Here is a 20455-nt window from a genome sequence, read left to right on the forward strand (position 1 = left end):
AATATTTTGGAATTATGGTAATATTCAACATAAAAGTTTCTTTACAAAAAAAAAAAAAAAAATTTATAAAAGTAAAAATTGTAAAAATATACTCATGGTGTAGGGTATCATATGGTCGGCCATGCCCGACTATACTTTCCTACTTGTTTTATTATACTGACTCCAATTTACCTATTCGATGTGCTCCGAAATTAACGGACAAGCGCATTAAACCTCATAATTTAATAAAGCTGAAGGTTCGTCTTGCAACGTAATCCTGTACGTAATTGGGAGTTTAATGATGAATGAAAGCGTGAATTAAAATAATTGCATAATGTGAACGGGGTATTAATTGGCTATCGTCATTCAGAGACCGAATTAAGTAATACAACTATTCATGGAAACATGGTTATACTTTGTAACAAAGTATAAACCGCACGTTTGTCAAACTCCATATAAAAACAAGTAGAAATTATAGTCGGGCGAGGTCGACCTTATTATACCATACACCTGTTACAAAAATAAAATGTGATTTAGTTTTCATAATAAAACATTTAAGTTGAATTGTACCTTGTTTTGGATATACTTTAGCCATTTATTGTTAAATAAAACTGTGGACATTTAAGTTAAATTTTGAAGGGGGCCCTATATAATGAGGGTCGAGTATAGAACTTAGTTTTGCAGCTTATTGTAGAGATACGAATATATTAAACATAGTTATACAAGAAAAAGTATAAAAATTTGACAATCGTGATAAGGCGAATTCAGATAAGGTAGTGGCAGTTCTGCAACAACAACATTTAATTTGTAATTTGTTTTTGCATTTTGTTTACGTAAATGTCAAAAACCATAAGACATGGTTCACACTAGGAAACTTTTGATTTTTGTGTGTGAAAGAAAGAGAAAGAAATATCAATCATCTCTTTCTCTCACACACAAAATCAAAAGTTTCTCAACAAAAGTTTCCTAGTGTGAACCAGGTCTAAGTACTGCGAATTTATTTCATGAAAAATGTTTGTATAATTTTTATATTAGATAAAGATATTTCTGATAAAAATATATTCCGAATTAAATATAGTTTTTTTCAAACAAAACTTTTCATTCTGGCAGATTAATTTGCAAAATTTAAGTGAGTGCCTGCAATTAAGTAAAATTTAATTTTTTTTTTTTTTTGTAAAAATAATATATAAACAATATTCTATGGATAATTCTACTCCGGCGGAGTAATATTCAATATTTGGCCATATATTAGCAGCAGCCGGCCGGGTAAATACCTCATACGGGCTTTGTTATACAAAACGTTTTTTTTTTAATTTAAAAATATAAAATGGAATATATTTTTCAAACTAAATTAAAATATTAATCAACATAAAATTCGAATAGCAAAGAAAATAATAAAAATTTTAAAAAGTCCTTGCTGACGGATCTCGCTTTTAAGTTTGCTTGTAAGTAGTGCGGGACATTCTCCCTAAAAATATAATTCCTTCGTGTGTCATTTGTTTGAAAAAAAAAACAACGTAAACAACTGCAAGATGTTATTTCGGGGTTTAATTCCAATAAATCATGGTATTAAGATAAAATTCAACAAGATCTTGTTGGGTTTAGTATGTTTCGTTTATGAGCTGGACCGTTTTTTATCGTTAGTGCACATAATTTTAAATTATTAAATTAAAAGTTACACGCATTTTTTATTTCTAATTACCTAAAAATGATTTCCCCTACTACATGTGTGGCACCGTTTTTCGTTATTTGTTTATAAAAAATAAATTTCAATATAAAATATAAAACAATATTGTTTAATATGGTAACATTTATTAAAAATAAATATTTGTATACATACCAATCATGGTATAAATATATTAGAAGGTAGTTTCAATTTGCCTTAATGTCAGTCTGATTAACCATCTGACAAGAAAGGCGATTTGAAGTTTATGTATAAAATAAAGCTACCATATTCATGAATATTAATCCCACATTTCATTTTAAATATTCAAACTTAAAATAAATAACAAATATTTTAATTCAAATAAAAAAAATTTTAACACAACAAAAAAATATTTTTATAAAAATGAGCTGTCTTTTTCTGAAATGCGAAAGCAAGAAACACCATTCAAGCGTTTCAAATATACATTTCTTTAAAATACCTACTATACCGTATATACGCAAAGAATGGCTAAAGGTACGTATGTTAGATTTTTGGTTGAAGTTTATTCGTAATATTTCCATTTGAAAGATGTGCAATATCGAAGAAGACGATTTGCCAGGTGAACCTTTAGTATGTTCCCTACATTTTTCCAGACAAGATTTAAAAAATAATGAGAAGAATGTTCGCGTCAATAGAAACGCCCAAGGTAATTATTATTTTGTGTTTTTTAAACAAATGATTTTTTTTTAAAAGGTCTAACGGAAGGAACTAAGGTCCCTAATTAATCCTTAAAATTAAAAAAAGACATATACGATTTAGCCCAGACGAATATTAAACTGGGTCTTTATTAAATCTAAGATGATCTATCTATGTCCGTCCATCTGTCTGTCTGTTGAAAGCACGATATAGTCCGAACAGAAAGAGCTAGGGTAAATATTCTCTATTGCTTGAATATTCTCTACTGATAAGATATGTTTTGTGTTATAAATGAAAATTTCGGTTGATGCCTTTACCTAGCCTCCATTACAAAAGGCCGCGGAATATGTTTATACCGTCATATCCGTTTTAAAAATACCTACTTATATACTTAAAAATACCTCTTTATTATTTTATGGCATACGATTTAAAACAAAATAAATTTATAAATGTAACCAAAAAAATGAAAAAAGTTATAACATAATTAACAACATTTTTTTTACTTAATTGATTATAATTATTGAGATAAAGTTAAGTAAGTAAAACATAATAAAAATCATTATTAATTCCACTAAAGCTTAATTACATTTTGATTTAAAAAGAACGCATTGCAAATAAGATTCAAATTCAACAGCCACTTATATATATCGTTGTACATCATTTATGAATTACACATATGTGTTTAAAAATTTCTCAATGTATTTTACACTTTTTCTTAATATGGCAACGCTCTTTTGAATATTTACACAAATAATAAACTTCAAACATCTCCTTTCTTGTCAACAAATTCATATTGAAACAACCTTCTATATTTTTAAATCATGATACCAATTATGCCATTATTTAAATAAATGTATATTCGTTTACAGGATGCTTTGTATTTTTATATTTTTTACAAAATAAATTCAAAATTTTAGCGAAGTTTTTCTTCGTTTAACGGAAATTTTTAAATATGAATATGTAAACAATAACAAATTTTGACAGATACGTAAACCAAGCAAATTAAAAAATATTATCAGCTGATTTAATAACACCACCTTATATGAATTTGCCTTGGCTGGTACCTTGTTAAGCAAGACGAATTCATACAAGGTAGTGTTATTAAATCAGCTGATAATTTTTTCTTGATTCGCCTGGATTACGTAGCTGTCAATGTTTACATTTTTATATATAAAATTTTCGTGAAACGGAGAAAAACTTCGATAAAATTTTGAATTTATTTTGTAAAAAATCCAAGGCATCTCGAGAACAAATATAATTTTATTTCGCAAAATATTTATCAACTTTTGTATATTGTGCACAAGTTGGACGTTTTGATTGTGACCGCTCTCATTTAAACACATACAGTAAACACAAACTGTCAGTTGCAATTCGACGCAAAGTATTGTATGTGTTTGGGCAACTTAATTTGTTAAAATAATGTAACACACAAATATTATAAAAAAATACAAAATTTTGAATGGAAAAGATACAAGTATAAAAAAATAAGTATAAAAAATGTAAACAATGATCAATCAGCTAGGCTAGTGATGTCACCTTGTATTCACTACAACCTGAAGCCAAAGTAAATTAATAAAGTAGCATCACTTGAACAGCTGACTATTTTTTTTAACTATAGTTTCTATAGAAAAATAATATTAGTTGTCAAAGTTTGTTTTGAAAATTGTTAACATTGTTTATGTCGCCATTTTTAAATTGTGTTTTGCTATTTGTTAAAATTTGTGAAAAGTTGAAAAAATGAATTAAAAGTGGTTTTAAAGTAGTTTAAAAGTGTTATAAATTTTATAATATATAATAATATAATTAAATCCTTAATATTTTCAACTTAAAAGTAATATTTTATATTTAGGTTTTGTTCACTTTGTTGTTAAAAGAAATTTTCTTAAATTTTATTTTGACACATTGCTGGATTATTCCAAAAACAAAATACATGTGTTTGTTGTAGATGTTGTTGTACAACAAGAGATGTCGCTACTTTATTAATTTACTTTGCCTGAAGCTGATGATCTTTCAAAACATGTTACGAATGTGTCGTAGTGAATGTGCATTTTCCATCCCTGATTATTATGACACTTGTTTTGATTCAAATTCTTTAAATATCTTTGACAGTTCTTCTCTGAGCTTTTTTCGATAAAATTCCACCACTAGTTTTTAGTACATTTGACAGATTTTGCTTTTTGTTCTATTAAAAAAGTTTTAGCACGTCACTATTTGTAATTTTCAGTAAATGTAATAATTTGTGCAAAAAAAAAAAAGAAAAAATACAAATTACGCCTTTTGTTAAAAGTATTTTAATAATTTAATATGAGTACGGGTAATTAAATGAACATGATTCTAAAATATGCAATTAAAGATTAAATTTTAAACATTAAAATATTCAGCAAATTCATGAAAAAAAATAATGCAAAATGTACTTTTCTTTGTTGCACCATGAAATCAAAATTTGTGTTTGTGTGTTCGCTACCATAATGCATTCGAATAATTGTATCCCAAAAAGAAAAAAAGCAAACGTCATTTTGTGATTTAGTTTTTCATCATTGTTTAGCAATCAATTCAATTAATTAGTTTAAAGTGCTTTTTTATATTTATAAAAAAATAAACTGTGGATGAATTTGTGAAACAAATAAGTTTACTAAATAATGGGAATGGATATAGTACTTATGGATATTTTTTCCACCCACATTTTCTTATAGATGTACAGTGAATGTCAGAGGCTGTGATTTAAAATCGTTATGGAAAAGTTTCCTTTAAAGGGGGTTCGAGAAATTGTGGCAGAGGGAAATAATTATTTAACGGCGTATCAGTCAGTATTGAAAAAGGTAAACAATTTGCAATTATTATTATTTTTCATTATTTCATAAATAATTTAATTACACATTGTGACTGCAAGTTAAAACGCAAAAAAAATAGTAAAACTTACTAGGATTGAATACATTTCTATTAGCTGTAAAAAATTAAAAAACGCCTCCTGGTTGTGATATTTAAAATAAAAACATAATGAAATTCTAATCAGTAATTTCCAGCAACATAATATTTATCTTATTGTGATTATAGAGTATCTTATAAACTAAACTGGATAGAATTAAATAGAAGCGTAATCTTCTATAATAAATAGTTTTTGTTCTAATAATTACAATTATTTTTATTCAAAATATACAGAATGCTTTTCCAGGAGGTACCAACATATATGTATATAAGTTTGTATATTTTTTATTTATAACTTGCTGCTTTTCATTTATAACTTGCTTGCTTGTGTGATCAAGTCTAGATATGAGTAAAATATGTGATTCAGTATTCATAATAGTGCATATATGTAGACTTTATAAATTTTCTAAATGTTATATGTACAATTTTATAAGAGGATGACCAAATTTCGCACTCTTATTTTCGGGTTATGCATCTAACATCACGCAATTTTCAAATTCGATGAGTTCTTGGAGTCACTGTTTTGTTGAAATCTACATTATGGAAGTCTATATCACAATGTGATATAATAACACTTTTCAACAAATCCTTCTTTACACATATGTACATCCACTGTGATTTTCCATTCAAATTGAACACGTCCTGCAAAGTGTTTTTAAACAATTTTTTTTTTTAAATTTCAGGTGTCTTAACGTCCTAATTTAATTTAAGTGTATTTGCAATAAAGACTACCCCCTAAGATGCCCACTCGTATTTCACAAATTTTAATGTGAAATTTATTCGTAACGTGTATAATTTTATGGAATAACATATTTTCTTTCTACAAAAAAATCAAGTTTCTCCCCTTTTAAACAGACACACCTATTTTTTTTAAATATGTGCCTATCCTTATTATTTTGGTAGAGGAATTTGCATCTACTTCAAAGTTATTTATGTTGATTTTAATCGTTTTATTAGAATTTATTAGTGAATTTTGATCAAGACATTTTCTAAAGCGGGGTTTGTATGGGGGATAGGGTCAAATGAGGCCCGATCACTGTAAAAATTAGTAGTCATTTATCGCCCTTGTTGACATAATAGAACATTTAACGTAATTATGGGCTAGGCGAAATAATGGACCAATTTCAACCATTTTCAATAGAGTTTATCCTTGAATCAAGAAAAGAGTCTGTGCAAATTTCATCAAATTATCTTGAAAATTGCGACGGACAGACAGACAGCTAAATCGACTCAGAAAGTGATTCTGAGCCGAATGGAATACTTTAAGATGGATCTAGAGCCAATATTTTTGGGTGTTACAAACATCAGCACAAACGAATAAACAAGCGCATGATTTAGTTTCAATTCGCTGTGTATTTTGTTTCGTATGTTTGGATGTCTGTTGGTTTCAATGCGTTGTGTATTTTGTTTTTTTGTGGTTTCTGTTCGTATATTTGAATGTAGGTTGGTTTCATTTCGTTGTGTATTTTGTTTTTTTTTTTGCTTGTTTAATTTTATGTATTGTTTTTGTTTTGCTAATAATGCTAAAGTCGGAAAAATAACATTAATATATTTTAAATACACTATGGTGAAAGGTATATAAGATTTGGCACAGCCGAATATACATACATGTTTTCTGTCAGTGTTATTTTGTCAGACTTTGCTCGATGCTAAATAAGAGATTTGTTATCTATACACCTTCACACTCACAAATATTCTTTTAGCTAAATAATTAAATTAATCAACTGTGTAAATAACAGAAGAAAATATCTTTATCTTGCTTCAATACACAGCTTAACTTTGTTTATCTATTATTATTGTATATGTTTATATTTCTAGTCTAACGGTCATACATCTGGCAACGAAACAGACTATCAAGATCATCCTTTAGCGGCACCATCTTCGTCGAGCAGAACAGCAGCAACAACAACTTTAACAACGCCAGACGATGATGAAATGATCGATATAACACCACACTCAAGTCCTGGAGAAGGTTCACATCATTTTAATACATATAGTCGTGGTAGTACAGCAGATAATTCTGATATGGAGAGAGAACGAGGAGATTATAACAGTCATCATCATCCACATCATTCTAACAGTAGTCAACAGCATCAACGCATACATCAACATGTGCCAACTCACAGCGCTTTTGGAGATTCAATGGATGGTAAGAGAAAAAGATATATTAATACAGAATTTTCAATTTTTTTATTTTTAACAATAGCTTATCTTTTTATTAAAAAGTGTCTGTCTTGAATGTCTCTTATTTAACTGAACATTCGTTTAATTAACATTTTACATCCTACAAAATAATACCTTGTGGGTATATGAAGTTGAATTAATATTGAGTTTACAATGTTGTCTTAATTATAATGTAATCTGTAGTTTGATTCTGGTCTAATTTCATAATTACTTTTATTAAATTTCTATTATTTTGTTTAAAATAGTAATTTGCACTTTATTGATAAATTGGTAAATAAATAATGAATTGACAATTCAAATTTCATAAAATATCCATAGAAGAGTATTTGGTGTGATTCATTAATTTGAAAAACACAAGCATCTACTATGTACATATGTATTTGTATTATGTTGTATATTTTTTCAACATTTTCATACGGTTCTCATAACATTTCGTGATTTACTTATAAACTGTTATCTATCTTCAATTTAAAAAAAAATTTAACACATAATATATACACTCTTCAAAATTATTTAGAAAATTTTCTAAAAATACGTATCTGTTATTTGATATCCATTATAATTAGTATATTATTAATTTTCTCCCAATTTAATTACTTTAGTACAGAGAGAACAAATTAAAATAAAAAACAAAAATATTTGCCTTGTTTTATATAATTATATATAAAATTCCATCCCACAAAAAGTGAAAAAATTGATAGGCAAGAATACATAATATAATATAAATTTTAGGGAGAAATTGCGTGTTTTTAGTTTTTCATTTCGTGTGTCCTTTTAAAAGGAATTAAAAAATATTAAAAAGTTGAATTTTCAACAAATATTTAAAAATACTTTTACTGATCAAACAATGTCAAATTTGACGTCAAGCGAACGAAATAAGTTGGATAATATTTTGTAATATTTTTATTTTATACGGTCAGGATAAAAATCTGTCAAAGTTGTCTTTAAAATATTTATCCTTTCAAATCTATTTAAATTTTCCATATTTTTTTCAAAAAATATTTTAAAGATATTTTTTATATTTCTTGGTACTGTTAGAATAAAATTAAATTAATACAAAATATTTTACAACTAAAAAATAAACAAATCTAGAATCCGAATGTGATATTTTAAAAAATCAATACTACCGGTATGTTGCGTTCTAAGGTTGTTCTTCATGATCCTAAAGTTCTTCCATTTGTGAGTTTTCTACAGATAATTACTGACTAAAAGTAATTTAAACATTTAACGCAATAGGAACTTGTTTAATTACATTTAATATTTTAAGCTAATCTGGTTTTAAACACATAACTTCAACATTTTCTCATTTATATGTTATTGGTGTTATTTTAGGCGGCTTGTCGTTCTATGGTTCATCAGGTATGTCAAAGAAATTCATTTGAAAAATGTTCAAAAGTAAATAATAATTATTCACTCCCTAAAATGTTTAATTGCATTCTTAATTATAAAATATTGCAGAACCAAATGATGATATACCAGGAATTGGGCAATATGAAGATTTTCATACGATAGATTGGCAGCGTGATATCGCAAGGGATCGTATGCGCCATCGTTATATTGTAAAGAAACGTCAAGATTCTCTGTGGGATTTAGTCAAGGGTGCCCATGATGCTTGGTCGGGTTGGTTGTGTGTTTTGTTGGTTGGTATAGCGGCGGGTTGTGTGGCTGGTATGGTCGATATCGGAGCAAGTTGGATGTCCGATTTGAAACATGGCATATGTCCACAAGCTTTTTGGTTTAATCGTGAGCAATGTTGTTGGCCTACAAAACAATCAGTCTTCGAAGAGGGCAATTGTTCAACGGTAAAAAATATTACCATTTGCTTTGGCGCGGAATGATTTTGATTAATGTTTATTTTAAATATCTTTAGTGGAAAACATGGCCAGAAGTGTTTGGCCTAAGCCGAGAAGGCACAGGAGCTTATATTATCTCGTACATTTGGTTTATACTTTGGGCGTTGTTGTTCGCTGCACTCAGCGCATCATTGGTGCGTATGTTTGCACCGTATGCATGTGGTTCTGGTATACCAGAAATAAAAACAATTCTCTCGGGTTTCATTATAAGAGGCTATTTGGGTAAATGGACGTTGCTAATTAAGTCAGTTGGTTTGATGCTCTCAGTTTCGGCGGGTTTAACCTTGGGCAAGGAAGGTCCTATGGTTCACATAGCAAGCTGTATTGGCAATATCTTCTCACATCTATTTCCAAAATATGGTCGTAATGAAGCTAAAAAACGTGAAATATTGTCAGCAGCAGCGGCAGCTGGTGTGTCTGTAGCTTTTGGAGCACCAATCGGTGGAGTTTTGTTCTCATTGGAGGAGGTTTCATACTATTTTCCACTAAAAACATTGTGGCGTTCATTTTTTTGCGCTCTAATAGCTGCATTCGTTCTTCGTTCTCTCACACCATTTGGCAATGAACATTCTGTGCTCTTCTTTGTGGAATACAATCAGCCTTGGATATTCTTCGAATTGATTCCATTTGTTTTTTTGGGTATAATGGGGGTAAGTCAATAACTATTGTACATAAGTGCATATTTATTATTAATATGTATTTATTACAGGGCATTATTGGAACGTTATTTATTAAAGCGAATTTGTGGTGGTGTCGCTTTAGAAAATTCAGCAAATTAGGTCAATATCCTGTAACAGAAGTTTTGGTTGTTACTTTAATAACTGGCATAATTTGCTATCCCAACCCATTTACACGCATGAATATGAATGAGTTGATCTATTTACTGTTTAGTCAATGTTCACCAGGAGACATTTCGAATCCATTATGGTATAATAAGTCTCTAGTGTTTTTTTATTTCTTTTCTCAAATTACATTTTCCTTCTAGTGATTATACGCGTATGAACATAACCAATGCATCATCTTCAATAGAAGTAACACAATTAGGCCCTGGGGTGTACCGTGCTATAGGTTTATTGGTTCTGGCCTTTTTCTTAAAATTGGCTTTGACAGTATTTACCTTTGGTATGAAAGTTCCAGCTGGCCTGTTTATACCATCTCTGTTATTGGGAGCAATTATGGGAAGAATTGTGGGTATTGGTATGTAATTTACAAAATGTTATATTGTTCTTATTACTTAAATATGTTATTTTTCGTTTTTTAGCCGTTGAACAATTCGCTTATAGTTATCCAAACGTTTGGTTCTTTACGGGCGAATGTGTAACGGGTAACAATCTCATTACGCCTGGTCTATATGCTATGGTAGGAGCGGCAGCTTGTTTAGGAGGTGTAACACGGATGACTGTATCTCTTGTGGTAATAATGTTTGAATTGACAGGTGGAGTTGGCTATATTGTACCACTGATGGCAGCTGCCATGGCTTCCAAATGGGTTGGTGATGCTCTAGGCAGACAGGTTAATAATGATAAAATTTTATTAATATTCTGTCCGCTTTCTAATTCAGTTAATTTATTTTTCTTTTTAGGGTATTTATGATGCACATATTGCATTGAATGGTTATCCTTTCCTTGACAGTAAAGAAGAATTTGCACATACAACTCTAGCCGCAGATGTTATGCAACCGAAGTAAGCATATTTTATCTTTTTTTAATCTTTAAATATTTTAAAAAACTTTCAAATAAACATCTTTTGTTCACTTTCAGACGCAATGAAACATTGAACGTTATAACACAAGATTCCATGACGGTAGATGATATTGAAACATTGCTCAAAGAAACAGAACATAATGGTTATCCTGTAGTTGTTTCTAGAGAGAATCAATATCTCGTTGGTTTTGTATTACGCAGAGATTTAAATTTGGCTTTAGGTAACTAGACCCTGCTGTTTGTGAAAAATAAACTAAAAAACTATACATTTTTTGTAGGTAATGCAAAACGTTTTATTGAAGGCATAAATGGCCAATCCATAGTATTATTTACATCAACTGCACCTGTGCAAAATCTAGGACCTCCACCACTTAAGTTGAAAAAGATATTGGACATGGCTCCAATTACAGTAACAGATCAAACGCCTATGGAAACTGTTGTCGATATGTTCCGTAAATTAGGTTTGAGACAAACTCTTGTAACTCATAACGGGTAAGTTGCTTTCTTATTTCTATTAATATTAGCACATGTGTAAAAATATTACGTAATATTTATACAGGCGTTTGTTGGGCGTCATAACAAAGAAGGATGTACTGAGGCATGTCAAACAGATGGATAACGAAGATCCCAACACAGTTTTATTCAACTAAATGAAATCTTATTGTAAACAAATTTTAAACAAACCCAAAACGGATGTGGTTAATTAGAACAGAAAAAGAATTTCTAGATTTACTATCATAATGTAAAATTGCCCTCTTCGGTTTATCATCAAGAAAAACATAACAAAACAGAAATATCAATCATATCGTTATGAAAACAAATTTTAATGCTTCAAGATGGTACGATTGCTGTACATTATTGACAAATTGATTGAATTGATGGTTGCAAACTGAGCTTAGTTTCATCGGTACATAAATAATTGTTTGATTTTTATTTCTTTCTTTTTTTTATTTCGCATAAAATTGTGGTTTATACAAAATGTTATACACTTTAGTAATTTATGTAATTAGTATATATTTAATTGTATTAATATTAATATAAATGATAACGAAAATGAGTATGATGATGATGATTATAAGAAAATGATGTATAGAGAATAAAGTAGAAAATTCCAAATTAAATTATATTCACATTAAAATATTTTACATTAAAAAACATCACTGTATATTTTTTACAAATTTAATTTTCTAAATAATGACTTTGTTCATTTTTAAAACATTTTAGTGTTGTTCTTATGCGATAAAATTTAAACATAAAGGCTGCTTTTTTTAAAAAGATCGAAAAACTGGACAAAATATTTTGTTATATTTTTCGTAAGTATTAAAGTCGGCCACAAATACTAGTAAAATACCTAATAATACAATCTATGCCAAACTATTTATATATTTTATATCTAACTATTTGTGTAAAACATAATAAGAAATTAGATAGAAATATTTGGTACATAAATTTAGGTACTTTTGTCAATTCATGTCCAAGATTTATATTATTAGGTGTTATACTATTATTAATAAACCTATATGTATATCCTTAACCAATAAAATATTTATTTTAAAACCAAACGTCGAATGATCAGATGATTGATTTATTGAATGATAATTGTGTGTGTATTCCATAGTAAATTATACTTTTATATGTTACTTATTATTTCTTTTTTGTATGTCTTAATAACAAGAATAAAATAAATAAAAAAGTATATTATATATATCATATATGTTCCAAAGACTCTGCTTTATTAAAGGCGGCTTTATAAGGTAATGTTACTTAAATAAGTTATCAATATGTTTTAGATTTTTTTTTGTAATTAATTATGACTAAAGCCTGTAAAACTTCAGTTTTCTATTGAGAATATTTGAAACTCATTTTCGTATAGTCCAGTGATTAGCCAACATCTGTAATAAACAATAGCATAACGTTATTCATATTAACATTTTTTTCTAATCGCTTTCTTACCCATTGTCGCTTGACTTGATAAAATTCCCTTTGCCTTTTAATGCTCCCTTCACAGTATTTTGTAAACCATTATATAATCTGAAAAATTGTTTTCAAATATGTATATATAATCATAAAAGTTTGTTCTTTCTTTTCTTGAATATTCACCTATAACACTCCAGAGAACCATCTTCGCCAGGAGAATAAATAAAACTTCCGTCACGTGAACAAGCAATGGTACTTGTAAATGGTAAAGGTATTTGTGTAACTGTTGTTTCAGTATCCTTTCGAATATAAAATGCAGTGAGTTATGAATAAGTTTATTAAAATAATTCTTATTTTTATATCTTTAAAAGTTACTGTAATGTATAATCTAGTAGTCAAAAGAAAAAAATAACTAACATTTGATTTAGATATTTTAGATTCTTTAATCGAACATCCGCAATACATTATGAAAAAAAAAATTAATTAAATTAAGTTTAATTTTAACTTTGACTAATCGCTAAGCTGAAAATTGTCACTTAAAGTTAAGTTAAACCTCCTGTTTCCAGTCCAAAATTAAATACTCAGTAATAATATTGTAATAATTGAAGGACACAAATAAATATCGTCACTAAAAATGCAAACGGTTATATCTTGTATCAAAATAAATGTCCACAAAAACATATTGACTTTTTCTATAAAAAGCCCTACTACAAAAACCGTTAGACATTGCAGATAGGACCGTTTGCGTTTTAGGTGACAATAAATACGATGTCTATTTATACTTACATCTTTAGCATTCCGTAAATCGTGAAAGTAAACTTGACCACTTAGATCACAACTTATCACATATATGTGCCCATTAATGTGGGATTTTAAAAGTGTTGTTGTCATGAATAAATGCTTTTTTAAAGACACTATTTCCAAATGGCGTTTCAGAGTGGACAAACTCGAACTCGTACAATATAACACAGAACCATCTTTGGTCCCAACCACAAAATTGTTTAAACTTACAGCAAGTAATGTACATATTTCGATCGATGCATTTGCAGGTGCCTTCACTAAAAATCTTAAAATATTTTTTCAATTAATTTAATACAATTTTATATTAACATACATATACATATGGGTCATTTCGTGTTAAGGGATATACATAAGGGATAAATATAATCGAACCACTTCCAGAGTTGATTAATCTTAAATTACAGATCAGAAGCTTAAAGATATCTGGGAAAATTTTGGTATATATCAATATTAAGGTCCAAGAAAATTTCCTCGCTTAAATACTCATAAGCGCCTCATTTATGCAGGATCTACAAATAGTTCTGTAAAGTTTTTTTTAATCGGACCACATTTGACCCAATGCCCATGTAATGAAAATTTCAGAAAATTGTTTTTATGTTTATATTAATCTTATAAATATTAATAGTCATAAATAAGCAATAAATAAACTTAAGTCGTAAACTAAATTTTATAAAGATCAATATAAACCGAAATACCTATAGACTTCCTTTAGTAAATTGTATAAATATTTATGAATTTATTAAATATATATTAAAGTAATATTTTACACGACTATTAAAAATATATTTTATATTTATTTTTAAAAACAAACGACCGCATTTTTACAATTATATTCGACTGCAACAAAACATATTTTTTAACATTTAAAATAAAACTCGGCTGAAGAAAACCGTGTAGTTCTTCTTAGTGAGAATTATTCTATGCGTTTTATACACCAACTAGCATACCCTGGAAATTTAGAAAATTTAAAAAAAGTACAATTTATGAGATAAAAAGTACTAAAAAGTTGTCTCTTAAAGGATCTTATTCAATGAGGACCGTGTATGTTTAATAATCATGTGTTTTCAGTTCATATTAAAGAACATACATAGAGTATCATTTGAAGAAAGAAAAAGTACCAAAAGTGGAATAAAGTTTACCTAAGTGGAAAATACTAATAAAAAGAGTACAATGTTTACCCTTTTCGCTTAGAAGTATACTTTTTCGAGAATTAAGTTTACAAAATGTTCCGTATTTAAATCTACATATATATCACAGATAAAACTCAAACGATTCAAATCTGCATTCATTTATTCCAGAAAAATTGTGCTTTAAAAAAGGTACCAAACAATTTACTCGAATTTGAATATAGGCCTTAGTACTCGAATTCCAAAATAATATACCAAAAGCTTATTTTGTGTGATTAAATAAACTACTTTTTGAAATTTTATAAAAGTTGGATCAATGAGTTTGAAAATAATTAAATTTCCCGTTTTTCCCCTTTTTGGTACTTTTAATTTAATTAAATTAAATTTTATTACAAATTTAATTAAATTTTATTACAATAAATATTACAGAATTAGTCCGTAATTTAATATGAATAATTCAATAAACCGAAAAAGTTTTCTAAATGTGCTAAAAAAAAGTACCATAAATACAGTTTTCTCCCTTTTACACCCAAAAAGGACTTAATTTTAAAAAAAAGTACGAAACAGGTGTCTCATAATTTTGAGAGATGTATCCAAAATATTTAGAAAAATTTGATTATGTTAATTAGTTTAAAAGTTATAAATGGCTAAAAAAGGTACCAAAATCACCTTTGTTACACATTTTAACCACTTAAAAGTACGAATTTAAAAAAGTACCAGACACCCATCTGCTCATTTTAAGAGTAGATTCAGGTGCATTTAAAAACTTTCTTGTATCACTAATATTATGTAAGATAATTAAGAAACCCTGTTTTACCCGTTTTTTTCCTTTTTACCCATAAATGTGCAAATTTCCAAAAATCCCTCCTTAGTGGATCTACATAACCAAAAACACATCTACTGTCAAAATTTCATGATTCTAGGTTCAGCAGTTTGATGAATCAGTCAGTCAGTAACGCAACTCTTTTATATATATAGATGATCAGCACCTCGGTTCTAAATTCCGTTAATATGAATAAAAATAATAATGAAATAAAAAATATTTTTTGAAGAAATTTCTAAAAGGTACTATTTTGAACAAAATTATTTTAAGATAATTTTTACGTTCCATAAAGTTTTAGGAAAAACATTTTAGTGTAGTTTTTGAGTAAATAACGTAGCAGTTACAATATTGTTTTGAACAAAGTATAACAAGTAGTCCGACTCTCATATACAGGAAATTACTCTCTCACATCTACGAGTGTCGTGTGAATTCGACTCTCTTGTGAGAAATTTAAACTTGTCAAAACCCTCAAATGTTTAACTTACTTTTTTGGCCACTTTTAGGGATTGTACGCGAAAATACGGTTGTGCACAAAAAATCTGTAATTTTTTAATATAATTTTATCTCACTTTTCATACCAAATTTTGTTTAATTTTCCTAAACTGGAAAAAATATATTTTTTGAAAATTCGAACAAATTTAAAATTGTAACTTTTTTATAAAACTCTGTGTGTTTGTAATGCACCAATACATATACATTTTTGTTACTAACACATATTTAGAGTTATGTACTTTTTCACTAACACTTGCTTAGAGTTAGGTACTGTTGTCAAAGAGTCGGACTACTTGTTATACTTTGGTTTTGAATGTCTAGAGAATTTGAAGTCTAGAGAATTTTTTCAGCAGAACAAATAAAAAATTATCAAAAATTAATTTATTGATTGTAAATTTAAGACAGTAGATGGAAAGAAAAATTAAAAATCAAATTTGTTTCAATTTTAAAATGTGTGAGTGTATTGGTAAAATAATGAAATTTGAAAGGCAAAACTTGATCGTGTAACGTCCAAGTAATTAAAACTTCCACATAACATTTGATATGAAATATTTTAAAGAAATAAAAATAAGTCTATTTTTGCACAGCTCTGTATATATCCCACTCGCATCCCACTAAATATATGATTAGCTCCTAAAGGCAATTGTCTTAGCTTTTCTTTTAAGCAAAAAAGTATTATTTTTAATTAAAAAAAATTAAAAAAATTTTTTTGACAATTTTTGCTAGGACCAAGTTTGAGTAGGGTCACTTTTTAATATTGAGTTAATACAACAGTACCAAATATGTAATGTTTCTTTGTATGTTTTTTAAGTTTGCTTATATTATCTTCGTCAAATCAGAAAGATATCTTTCTGTCCAGTCTTAATTGAAAAATTGGTGTTGGTGTTATAATATTATAACACCAACACCAATTTTTCAATTAAGACTGGACAGAATATCAAATTGATTTTTTTGGTTCTTCATCATAATCAAAATTAAAACTTAGTTTAAGTTAACACGATGCATATGGCCAACATGCACTTAAAAAAAACGTTACTCGTTACAGTTATTAGACGTCACACATTTGGCCAATGCGGTTAGAAACGTAAAACTTTCGAAGGCAAAGCAAAAAGGGCGGCCTGGTTCCCCTTAAGCGATAATGGCAACGACGCACGACTATCCTCATCCACCCAGAGCTAAATTACGAATCGAAAATAATGTTGTTAGTATTTAAAAGTTTAATTGCTGTTGCAGTGCATTTACGAACACACACTTTTTTAGCCGATAGTGGCGGTTCACATTAGGAAACAAACATAATTTTGATTCTTTCTATCTCACATAAAATCGAAAGTTTTTATTAAAAATGTTCCCTGTGTACACCGGCACACATAAATATCAATATTAATTTTTTGGGCACCTCTAATGTATATTTATGTTATTAAAATCTACTTACTCTGCTTCCTTAATTATTTCTTTACCAAGATGCCATTGTACAACGTATCCATTTGAATGAGCTGTTAATAAGGTATTTTCGCTGGTCCAATCTAATGCTACTGCAAAACCATGATATAATGACGTGTGATACATTTCATTGATATCAATATTATTTCTATTGTTGGGGCGATTTTGATGATGTTGTTCATATCGCCAGACATAAATGTCACCGTCAAAAGAGGAACCGGCAAAAATATTTTTATTAAAAGGATTTGTACACATACTTTTTAGACAGGATTTAACCGGTATACTTTTAACTTCATTGTACGTTACAAAGTTAGCGTTTGGAACTCGTTTTGGTACAAAAAGCTTTAAATACTGATCAACATGTTCGCACCAGTCATCATGAGGTGCAACTGTTGTGACTACCAGGACAGGAGCATTGTTAGTATATACTGACAACCAAATAGCAAGGCCTTGAGAATTTTGTAGTGCGGGCAAAGATATTTTTTGGTATGGTTGTATTACTATGTCATGTGAGGATAAATCGTTTGTTTGCGATTCTAGTGCAGGTGTACAACCTTTAAGCAATTCCTTCTCAACATTTGGATAGATTTTTTGTAACCAATTAGCCAATTTTCTTTCATCTACACTTTTAGCTAATACTTGGTTCGTTTCTGTTTGCGTTTCTTGTGAACATTTTGTTTGAGTTTCTACGAACGCATCAATTTTTGGTGGCAATGGATCTGTAGCAGTACCACTGTCGATTAGTTTAAATTGCCGTTCTGTGCTATGTGAAGCTTTAAATTCTAAAACCGGCGAAGTATAGTCTGATAATTCATCCATAGTATTTTATAGAATTAAACTAACTATTTTATTCTTTTTTATCACAATGAAAACCCATAAATATTCGCTGTTGCTATAGAAACCAGTATGCACAATATACATACATAATTCAACCCTAAAAAACGAAATTGTTTTAAATTTTAGTAACCACAAAAAACGATAATACTTTTATGAATAAACTGATGTTATTCATAACTGTATTTTCTAGCTTGAAACTTGGCAAAACTAATCTAACAAAAAATTGGTTATATACCAAATACAATCAATATTTTTAGAAACTAAAGATACATAATTAAAATTTGCTCCAATTTTCTCAATGTCTAATTGTCAGTTTTAATACAAAAGATATTTTAACCGGCAGTATATCTTCCCGTTAATTGAAGGTTAAATTTACAGTTTTCATACAAAAAATATTTTAATCGACAGAATAACTTTCGGTTAAACGATAGCCGTAAGTGGAGTTAACGAGGCTTAGGGCGGGTTTCTTACTCATCAGTTAAACTAGGCTTAACTTGCTGTTAGATTAAACTCGGAACAAATTTAGGAGGATTTTAACCGATAATTGTGTTTTTCAGTTTAAGATTTAAGCTCAGTTAACTTTGTTAGTATTGCCAAATTTTCACTCAAAAACATAAACAATGAACAGCTGTTTTTTGCAAACAATACTTTTGTAAAATGGAAAATTTTGGTAAAATGTTAAATAAAAATTTGGAATAATAAATAAAACAAAACAAATCAGAAAATTGCAATTTACTTAAAATATTATGTTTTTGTTCTTCCGAAATCATTGTTTTATTGATTTTGTTAATTGTGTTTTCTCTCTTATAACTTGAGTTTAATTGGCCAATTACACTCAGTTAAACTAAGATAATATATGACTTTACTGATAACTGAAAAACACGAAACCTATATTAAACCAGTTTTAACCAAAGAATGAAGATTATCTTTATCAGAAAAACTCACCCTTAATGTTATTTGTGGGAATTAATTTGTTACACATTGTTTCACCCTACATTTATAATATTTTCGTAAGGATCTTTAAAATTTACTCTAAAATAGATTCTAGGCACATATTTTCGATTTATATGTATGAATAACAATTTTAAATTATTTTTAGATTTGAAGTTTTTTTCAAATACATAATTCTATTTTCTAAATTATGTATTTCACTGTAAACAAAATATTTAAAATACGATATCACAATCACCCAAAGGGCACTGGCACACGTTTAATATTGATCAATTTGGATCAGGATTTATAATATTTTCGTAAGGATCTTAAAAATTTACTCTAAAATAGATTCTAGACACATATTTTCGATTTATATGTATGATAACAATTTTAAATTATTTTTAGATTTGAAGTTTTTTTCAAATACATAATTCTATTTTCTAAATTATGTATTTCACTGTAAACAAAATATTTAAAATACGATATCACAATCACCCAAAGGGCATTGGCACACGTTTAATATTGATCAATTTGGATCAGGACTAATTTTAATGGGATAATGAATATCTCGGGCATGCTAAATGTTCAATATTTTTTAGGTCAGTAATTGCAATATTTTATGGTATATGGATCAGCGGATGATAAAAAGAATGGCGCGAAATTCCCGAAATAACGAGAATTAAAAAAGTAATTTTCTTTTATATTTTTGAACAACTTTTAAAACAGTAATTAATTTTTATTTATTATATTTAATTATTTTTTCAAATTTTACAAATGTATCGTGATTGATATTACAAAACGTGTCACACGTTATAAATATTGATACGAATTTTGGATTTCAAAATATTGGGGGTTTCTGTGATATGGAACACGATCCATCAATATTACATGCTACATGTTCAATACATATCACAAAACAGCAAATATCACGATATACATATATTGAAAGTGTGACACTGCCCTAAAAAAGTAATTTACAATTTCTGCCCCAGAAGTTCGACGGGACAGTCCCGAACTGACCACTTAACCTACCACTTGTGTTGGCCCCTAGCCATCTGACTACCCAGGTGACCGACCATTTTAACATGGGCTTGTCCTAC

General features: G+C 28.5%; 2 protein-coding genes across 4 annotated transcripts; one reads left to right on the forward strand and one right to left on the reverse strand.

Moving 5' to 3' along the window:
* Positions 1-4476: 4476 nt before the first annotated feature.
* Positions 4477-12697, forward strand: LOC111690803 (H(+)/Cl(-) exchange transporter 5). Of its 3 annotated transcripts, none has more exons than XM_023453369.2 (13): positions 4477-4634; positions 5014-5139; positions 7064-7394; positions 8762-8788; positions 8888-9231; positions 9300-9932; positions 9992-10209; positions 10268-10479; positions 10544-10794; positions 10865-10965; positions 11043-11206; positions 11264-11477; positions 11545-12697. In XM_023453369.2, exons 2-13 carry the CDS (start codon positions 5053-5055, stop codon positions 11633-11635), a joined length of 2673 nt encoding a protein of 890 aa, XP_023309137.1. In that variant the 5' UTR covers positions 4477-4634; positions 5014-5052; the 3' UTR covers positions 11636-12697. The 3 variants fall into 3 exon arrangements, with proteins under 3 accessions (XP_023309137.1, XP_046808964.1, XP_046808963.1); XM_046953007.1 differs by having other exon boundaries at positions 4517-4628; XM_046953008.1 differs by lacking the exon at positions 8762-8788.
* Positions 11884-20398, reverse strand: LOC111690795. The gene is made up of 6 exons (XM_046953010.1): positions 19368-20398; positions 17578-18519; positions 13689-13968; positions 13086-13201; positions 12939-13016; positions 11884-12877 (listed from the first exon to the last, which is right to left on the reverse strand). The coding sequence occupies exons 2-6, from the start codon at positions 18402-18404 to the stop codon at positions 12817-12819; spliced, it is 1362 nt and encodes a 453-aa protein (XP_046808966.1). The 5' UTR covers positions 18405-18519; positions 19368-20398; the 3' UTR covers positions 11884-12816.
* Between the last annotated feature and the right edge of the window lie 57 nt (positions 20399-20455).

Source organism: Lucilia cuprina, chromosome 5, assembly GCF_022045245.1.
Source record: "Lucilia cuprina isolate Lc7/37 chromosome 5, ASM2204524v1, whole genome shotgun sequence".
Classification (NCBI taxonomy): Eukaryota; Metazoa; Arthropoda; class Insecta; order Diptera; family Calliphoridae; genus Lucilia; species Lucilia cuprina.